At 46.4% G+C, this 9,059-nt stretch overlaps 1 protein-coding gene across 1 annotated transcript in view; it reads right to left on the bottom strand.

The window, feature by feature from the left end:
• The window catches only part of Polr3a (RNA polymerase III subunit A), a gene marked incomplete in the record, with an annotated part of 58,327 nt that extends 49,508 nt beyond the window's left edge, over positions 1-8,819 (bottom strand). Inside the window, 8 exon segments of the mRNA XM_008849830.3 lie at positions 955-1,095; positions 1,251-1,413; positions 1,535-1,774; positions 3,048-3,202; positions 3,435-3,606; positions 5,348-5,485; positions 5,721-5,856; positions 8,660-8,819. Of these exon segments, the coding sequence (XP_008848052.1) occupies positions 955-1,095; positions 1,251-1,413; positions 1,535-1,774; positions 3,048-3,202; positions 3,435-3,606; positions 5,348-5,485; positions 5,721-5,856; positions 8,660-8,703 (1,189 nt within the window).
• Between the last annotated feature and the right edge of the window lie 240 nt (positions 8,820-9,059).

Raw genomic sequence — 9,059 nt, forward strand, 5'->3', positions numbered from 1 at the left:
TGGCGCACGCCTTTAATCCCAGCACTCAGGAGGCAGAGGCAGGTGGATGTCTGTGAGTTCAAGGTCAGCCTGGTCTCCATAGTGAATCCAGGCCAGCTGGGGCTACAGGGAGACCCTGTCTCAAAAAGACCAAAAAAAAAAAACTATTATTGAGGTGCTGGAGAGATAGCTCAGTGGGCTGAGACCACACACTGCTTATAGAGGACCCAGGTTTGATTCCCAGCAGCCACATGGCACTCATGAACAAAGGTCCTTAACTCCAGTTCTAGGTGATCCAACACCATCTTCTGGCTTCTACTGGACTAGGCATGCACATGGTACACATACATACATGCAGGCAAAACACTCATACACATTAAAAATGTTTTAAAAACAATCACTGGTGCTGGAGAGATGGTTTAGGGCTTAAGGACACTGGCTACTCTTCTAGAGGATATGGGTTCCATTCCCAGCACCCACATGAGAGCTAACACCTATTTCAGTGGATCCAACACCCATTTCTGGCCTCTATGGGCCTGCACACATATGGTCCACTTACGTACATGCAGGCAAAACACTCATACACATAGAATGAAAATAAATATTTTTAAAAAACTATTACTGAATATAGTTATTTTAAAGTAATGTATTTTTTCCTTAAATTTGGTAAGATTCTGTTCTTGGTGTGAGGGGGTGTAGCTCAGTGGTAAGAGTACTCACTCGCCTACAGAGGAGGCCCAAGGCTGGATCTCTAGAACTGCAAAAAACAACCCAACAACAACAAAAACCACCAGAAACAACTTTGGCTGTATACATGGCATATGTTATATGAGGTCATGTATGTAACAAACTGGAAAAAAATAGTCATAAAGCAATTGTGGGTTGTATAGGTTTCTAGGGACTTTATCTATAGAATGAAATGTCAAAATGTAAAAGTCTGGATTTCATACAAAGAACCGGGCAGTTAAATGGTACTTACCTTCTCAGGAAAAGTTAGAATTTTGGCCACATGAACTGGCACAGCTACCTCATCAATCCGGAGGTTCGGGTCAGGTGAGATGACTGTCCGGCCAGAAAAATCCACTCTCTTTCCTGACAGATTCCCTCTAAATCGACCTAAATAAATCAAATACAACATAGTTCTCATGACACAATCAGTGCTATTTGGGAGATACATGAACAGTGAGATTTAGGAGGATCTATACTTCAACTATGTAAGCCGACACACACTCCCTCAAGGGGTTACAAAGGCAGGTCCTGTAAGAACCTACCCTGCTTCCCCTTTAAGCGCTGGACAAAGCCCCGGGTCCACTTCTTGGGCGCCATGTTGAGGGGGATGCCAGAGAGCTCGCTGTTGATGTAGAGGGCGCACTGCAGCTGCAGGAAATCCCAGTCCTCCATGATCATCTGTGTCTTCGCTCCTGAGATCCGATGCTACAAGCACACAAAATAATCAGGAACAAACCTGTTCACTTTGAATTTCCTTGCATTTTCCTGCCCAGACATCTCTAGACGCATATAGTACACAATGCTCAGGTTACTGGAGATGACTGACCTTTTTAATAACATCATTTAGGAAAATGATCTCTGTCAATTTCATGGTCAGATCATCTTCATTGGTGCCTGACTTCAAATCACTCACAACGGAGGGTCTGATACACAAGGGAGGCACCAAAAGTCGAGTGAGAATCAAATCTGAGGGCTTCCCAGATTCTGGGTTCATCAGAAGTAAAGGGACATCTTCAGCAGGGATGCGTTTAAACAAATTCAGAACTACTAAGGGATTCAAGTTTTCCTGTGGGAGGAAGGAAGGAATGGGGACAGATTAGTTTCCTACAGGTTGGATAAGGTTCCCATGTAGTCTAGGCTGGCTTCAAACTTGTTATGTGGCAGAAACTAGCCTTGAACTCTTGATCCTCCTCATTCTACTTCCAAAGTCCTAAGGTTTCAGGCATGAGCCACCATGCCTGGCTCTATCCCCACACTTAAGGCATTAGGGATGCCAGAAATTTCTGATGATGAACATGCAGTAAAGCATGTTTTTTACTATAAAAGTCTAAAATGTGCAGGCCATTTATTTCAATTATAAGCCAACAATTCTACCTTCCATAATTAATCCAATGGGTATAATTTCACAAATGAAAACAAAGATTTGGCTACAGGGGAATCAAGATGTAGTTCCGCTGTGAGATTCTGTTTCATCTCCAGCAGGCATAAACAGGTATGGGGGTGCATACCTGTAATCCCAGTAGTGAAGAGGTGGAGGCAGGAGGATTACAAATTCACAGTGAGTTCAAGGTCAGTCGGGGATATATGAAGCCCTTCAAGTGGGGTGAGGGGTGGAGGCCAGATTCAGCTATAGGATGCTCACAAAAACTGTTCTTAGGCCCAGTGTGGTAGCATACCCCTTAAATCCTAACACTAGGAAAGGATGGGCAGGAGGATCACTGCAGGTAAATTCAAGGTCAATATGAATTACACAGTGATATCCTGTCTCAAAAACCACAAACTGCGTTTTTATTTGAGACAGGGTCTTGCTGTATAGCCTTGACTAACCCAGAACTCACTCTATAGATTGGGCTGGCCTGGTACTTGCAGCAATCCTCTTGTCTCTGCCCTTCGAGTACTGGGATTATAGATACACCACCACACCTGGCTAAAAAGGTTGATCTTAGTAGTGCAGAGGTGGAAACACCTTTGATGGGTTACTGGCTAGATCAAAGAAATCATGACCTGTCCACACACACACAATAAGATCCTGTCTCCTGCCAATCTCCCCCACCCCAACTCTCCTTCACAAAAGAAAACCACTAAAGGGAGAAACCACCAACAGTTGGAGTTACAAAGCTAATCCAAATAACTCAGTGCAAAATAAGCACCTGTCCCAGCCCAGTCAAGAGTTGCAGGGGAATTGACTAACATAACTGGACTCCCCACTTCCTCTGGAAGAAGGTGAGTACACGGGAATGGGGGAAGTGGAGGAGTAAGGGAATGTGCATGTGCAACCCTCACTCCCCCATGATGTGGAGGAGAGTGGGCAGAGGGTGGGTGTGCATTTTCAGGCTCACCTGTGCCCTTCCCAGCAGAGGTTCAACTTCCTTGTTATGCTCAATGGCTGTTTCAAAGGACTGAAGGAAATTCGATACAATGGGATCCACTACTTTTTTGTTGGTCTTGTATTTTTCATGGATTATCTTCAGTAAGCCACATTTCTTTACAGTACCTATAAGAGTTCATTCATTAACCAAAGATAGAAAAAGTAGGTTCTCAGTTACTCTGACCAAAGGGTAAGGTCTAGTTAATGAAAGTGAATAGCAATGACAGGAGAGGTGCATTCCCTAGTAATAAATACAGCTGCTGGGCTCTGCAGCCTGATTCACAAGAGAATGCTGATTCTAAAACTCAACAAGAGAGTGAACAGGGCCACCGCTGAGCCTCTTGGGCATTCCACTCACCGTTAAAGGCCCCACAGCAGTGGCAAATGCTTTTCTTCCGGCACTTGTCAGAGATTTTCTTCTTCAGGCCTCGCTTCTGCAGGTAGGTCAGGCCAGGCCTCTTCAGGTAATCCAGAAACTGCTGCTTCTCCTCTTGGGACAGCATGATGTGGCAGCAGGTTTTGCAGATCATCTGTTAAAGATTAAGCAAAACAGAGACAAGGATGTGAGGATAAAAAAGCTCTTCCCCAGGCTGGGTGTGGTGGCGCACACCTTCACCTTTAATCCCAGTACTCAGGAGGCAGAGGCAGGTGGATCTCTGTGAGTTCCAGGACAGTGGGGCTACAGGGAGACCTTGCCTCAAAAAGACAAAAAAAAAAAAAACCAACAAAAACACAAAAACTCTCCCCCTTTAAAAACGCCACCTCTGGGGCCAACGAAATGGCTCATCTGGTAAAGGTGCTTTTTCTGCCAAGCCTGCCGACTTGAATTCAATCCCTGGGACCTACATGGTGGAAGGACAACTGATTCCTGCAGTTGTTCCCTGACCTTCTCCTGTGGACCCCACACATACGTATATACAAAGAAAGTAAATAAATGTAATAACAATAATTTTTAAAACTACCTCTTTGCTGAGTGCATGGAACTGAGTGACCATCAGTAAAGATTTGCACATAGAGGCAGCCTGTGTTCCTAGAATGGTAGCAGTACTTTTTTGTTAACTATTCTCATTTTCTTTGTGCTTTCTGGATTGCCTGGATTATTATTTTTATTCAGTGCTGAGGATCAAACCTAGGGTCTTTTGCATGTTAGGCAAGTGTCTAACCAATGAACTACATCCACAGCCCTTGGTGTTTTATGTTGTTGTTGTTTTGTTTTGTTTTTTGGTCTTTTTGAGACAGGGTCTCCCCGTAGCCCCAGCTGGTCTGGATACACCATAGAGACCAGGCTGGCCTTGAACTCACAGAGATCTGCATGTCTCTCCCTCCAAGTGCTGGGACTAAAGGTGTGCACCACAAGCCCTGTTTTGGGACAGAATCATGCTATATATAGTTCAGGCTGATCTTGCACTCACGAAGTGGCCCAGGCTAGCCTTGAATTTACAATCCTCCTGCCTCTGCCTCTCTAGTGTATATAGATGTGTTATCAATACTAGAATAACTGGAAATCTAAATTTAAAAAAAAAAATGGGGGGATTAGAAAGCTGGCTCAGTGGTTAAAAACACTGGCTGCTCTTGTAGAGGACTCAGGTTCAGTTCCAAGCACTCACATGGCAGCTAACACCTGCCCATAGCTCCAGTTCCAGGGGATCCCACAACCCTCTTCTGGCCTCTATGGGTACTACATGCACATGGTGCACTAACATACATGAGGACAAAACACTGATACACATAAAATAATAAAAATAATAAAAAAAAAACTTTAAGATAAGGTGTCATGATGTAGGCTAGGCCAGCCTTGAACTCATGATTCTCCTCTTCAGTACTAAGATTACAGTATATGTTGCCAAGCCTAGATTAACATTAGTACTACATTTTTTTAACAATGAATAGCTATCATTTTTTTCTTTCTTTTTTTTTTTACCATTGTGTATGGTGTATACAGATGCCATGGCTCATATATGGAGGTCAGAGAACTTGTGGGAGTGAGTTTTCTCTTTCTACCATGTGGGACCTGGGGATCAAACTCAGTAGTCAGGCTTAGCATCAAGCACCTTCACCTGCCGAGCCATCTCACCAGCCCAGCAATCACTTTCTCAAGGGAAATGAATACGGTATCTGTAGGGGAATTACTATAATGCAAGATGAAGATGTATTTGGCATACCCACTTCCCCTGGATGTATACCCATCACTCACCATTCCTAGGTTCACTCCAATGTCCCTGACCTAGTACTGCTAAATTTATGTCTTGGAAACCAAGGCTATGTGCTCACCTGTAAGATGCCGATGACAGCTCTGAAGTACCCCACATGAAAGCACGGCAATTCCAGGTCAATGTACCCATAGTGGCCTAGACAGTCAGCCAAATTTTTCCCACAGGTCTCACAAGGACGGTCCTTTTCACTTGTACCCTTTGGAGGAAAGTACACCCAAACATTAGCAGAGACCACTGGGCAAAACGGGCCCAGTCCTCACACCTGGCCAGGTGACTCACAACTAGCTGGGAAGCTACAGTGCATTTGTATCAGTCACATGAGCTCCTGATTTGGCCTCAAACATGCAGGGGGACTGGAGGAGGAGGGAAGAAACCCACCACCCGATTTCCAAGTGTGTCAAGTTTCAGATACTGGGTGGGCAGGGCCTTACCATTCTGTGGTCAAGCACTCCATACAGCAAGGGGGCATGGTTGTTGTCCTGGCTGTACAGGTTCTTACTCACAACCTGGATGTGAGCCTGCTGGCGCATCTCCTCAGGGGACTTCATTCCAAAGCAGATGTGGCTTCTGCAATGGAACCAAACAGAAAAACTGTATCAAAGCCTATATGGGTCTAGGCACTCACATACAATGCACCACATCCAACGTGCCCTTTCAACTCTCTGGCAGGGCTCTTCACCACTAGACCAAAACACATTTATATTTCTCAGATTTCCCTTCAAATCATCCTTTTAGCAGCTGGACAGGTGACTTATGGTTAAGAGCACTGGCTGCTCTTCAGAGGACCCAGGTTTGGTTCTCAGCATCCACATGGTCATTAACAAATCTGTAACTCCAGTTCCAGATCTGTCACCCTCTTCTGGCCTGTGTGGGCATTGCATGCATGGGCACATGCACATACATGGAGGCAAAACCTCACTCATATACAGACACATACATGGAGGCAGAGAGAACAAGAACATATCCCTTTATACTATGGGAGGCCAGTTTCTTTTTTCCCCATGAAATGAATGGTGCTTACCAAGGTAACTGAGGTGATCTGCCTGCAGATGAATCTGGTAACTTTCTAAATTCACTGCTTTGCAGGCACTGGTAGGCCACACCTCCCACTACCCAATCTGGAAGTCCTTTCTTCTCTGTGCACTCTGTTCTGTGGACACTCTACACCCTCCCCTCTCTGGCTATTCCTTCTTTAGTGTCTTTTATTAAGTATTTTATTCCTTTAGTGTCTTTTGAAGTCCCTTCTTCCACTACCAGTCTTTAAATACTGGTGCCCCCACCTTATCCTGGGTTACAATCCTCCTCCCTCTTTTCCTTCTACACATTCCTCCTGAATGTGTCCTTTGTGTATAGAGTGATATCTGCCCAATCTCTATAGGTTAGTCCAAACTGGGTAACTGTGCCAACACCTGCTCCAGATACTTTCAAGTGGCATCTCACAGGCACGCCAACTCAATGTATCTAAAAAGTTGTATCTGTACTGAACATGTACAGACCTTTTTGTTTTTTTTGCTCTTGTCATTGTTTTTTTAAAACTACAGTACAACAATTTACATGGGCAAGGAGATGACAAACAGATCTATGCTACTTTATAGAAAGGACCTGAACATTCTCACAGTAGTAGGTGTGTGTGTGTGTGTATGTGTGTGTGTGTGCGTGTGTGTGTGTGTGTAACCAATCTCCCATGGAGCAATGATTGTTAATAAGAGATAAGAAGAAGTAAAATGACCTGAAATGGTAGAGTCTGAACCAATCTCCCATGGAGCAATGACTGTTAATAAGAGATAAGAAGAAGTAAAATGACCTGAAATGGTAGAGTCTGAGAAGATAACATGGTCTGGTCAGAAAGCCTCTCTGTGAAACTATGACATGTCAGCTGAATTCCAAGTATGAGGGAGCCCTTGTACAAGGCCACCAGGAGACACCTGGTGTGTCATCAAGGAACCATATGCAACCAACACAGTGGGGGCACAGACAGCTAAGTGTACAAGATGAGGCTGGTAAAGCATGCAAGGGGCCAGGTCACAAAGAGTTTGGGAACCAGGGGTGAATTAAGTGTCCATGTAATGGAGAGCTGCTAGAGGATTTTAAGTGACAGCTCTAGCTCACTTTGGTGTTGTTTAATGCAGGGTCTTGCTGTATATCCCAGGCTAGCCTCAACCTCATCCTCCTAGCTTGGCCTCTGAGGGCTGGGATTACTAGCCTGTGCCACTACACTTGGCCTAATTTGCATCATACCAGTATCCCTGGGTTGCTTTGTGAGAAAGCATTCTAACTGAATAGGGTAGATATGAAGGACTGGAATGGATGGACAATGAGACTGGCTTGGAGGTCATCCAGGTAAGACATTAGGTCCAGCAAATAGCAGCTATCCACACATCTGCCCCCAGAAGTTTTATACGAAACTTCCATTTCTCCCTTATCTTCGCCTCTGCTTCACTCATTTTATACCTTAAGCTGCTCTGGAGTCCACTTCTCTCCACTGCAACCCCCATATCCTTCCCCAGGACATCACCATTCCCAGTCTGGATCCCTGCTGTGTTTACCAAAGTCTCCTGACTTTAACTCCTTCCTGGGGAATCAAAAGATCTTCCAGAGGTTGGGCATGGTGGCATACACCTTTAATCTCAGCACTCGGGAAGCAGAGGCTGTCAGACCTCTGTGAGGTCGAGGCCAGCCTGGTCTACATAGCAAGTCCAGGCCAGCTAGGGGCTACAGGGAGACCCTGTCTCAAAAGGACCAAAATCAGACAGACAGACAGACAGACAGACAGACAGACAGAGACAAAAGATCTTCCAGAGGGAAAAAATCTTACCCCAACACTGCCTTGGTTAAACCTTTCAGAGGATCCTCATTGCTTGCAAGATGACGCACTAGTAGTGTAAGTTTCCATCACCCTCTGTCTTTACAGTACACCCCTTGAAAAAGGCAGCTTGGTCTGCCTGGCTGGCCTGTTCATTTCAGAAGCTCTCAGAGCCCTGTGCCTACTTGCGTTGTACAACCACCGCTGGTCCGTCTACTCTCAACCTCACTATGCAGCAAAGACCATACTCCCACGGAACCGTTAGCACCCAACACTGCCCTAGCTCACAGCACTCTGCTGGGTATGCTGCAAAAGTGATGGGCTCGTTTTCTCACTGCCAACTCTTACGGAAGGCCCAGAATAGCAGCTTCGATATCCCGGCTGAGAAGCCTTGTGAGCCGGCTCGGCCCATTCCGCACAAGTCCAGAGACCCTGGGGGCTGAAACCCCAGCTCGGTGCTAGGCTGGTCACACCTCTCGGCCTCTCCTTCCGAAGGTCCCTCACCTGGGACCCTCGGAGCCCCGGACCCCCAGCTTCCGCCCTCCGGCCGCTCGGCCTGCGTCTTACATTTTCTTGGCCACATCCGTCTCGCGAAACTGCTCCTTCACCATGGTGCCCCCTGCCCGGGCGCCCTCCTCGGGGCTGCGACCACAGAAACCTGGCTCGCTGCACCGCGCTTCTGGGCTCAGGAAACGCTTTTTTAGCACTCCTCGGCCACCGTAGCGAGCTCACGTGGCCGCTTCCTTTTCCGTTCGGGGTGTCTGTCAAGAGAGGCTGCGCGCCGCCGCTTGCGCCCTCTCCCTACATCGCCACCTGGCGGCAGGACTCTGACATGGCGCCTCAGCCGCGCTGGTCAAACCTCTCCTCCCCAGCCGGGTCTCAGCTGCAGAGAAGTGCGTTTCAGGGCCAAATCGTCATTTGTTTCAGGCTTGGGAAGCCAAAACTAACCTGTCAAACTGGGCAACTA

The sequence above is a fragment of the Nannospalax galili genome, unplaced genomic scaffold (genome assembly GCF_000622305.1).
Source record: "Nannospalax galili isolate Female #2095 unplaced genomic scaffold, S.galili_v1.0 scaffold83, whole genome shotgun sequence".
In the NCBI taxonomy this organism is placed as follows: domain Eukaryota; kingdom Metazoa; phylum Chordata; class Mammalia; order Rodentia; family Spalacidae; genus Nannospalax; species Nannospalax galili.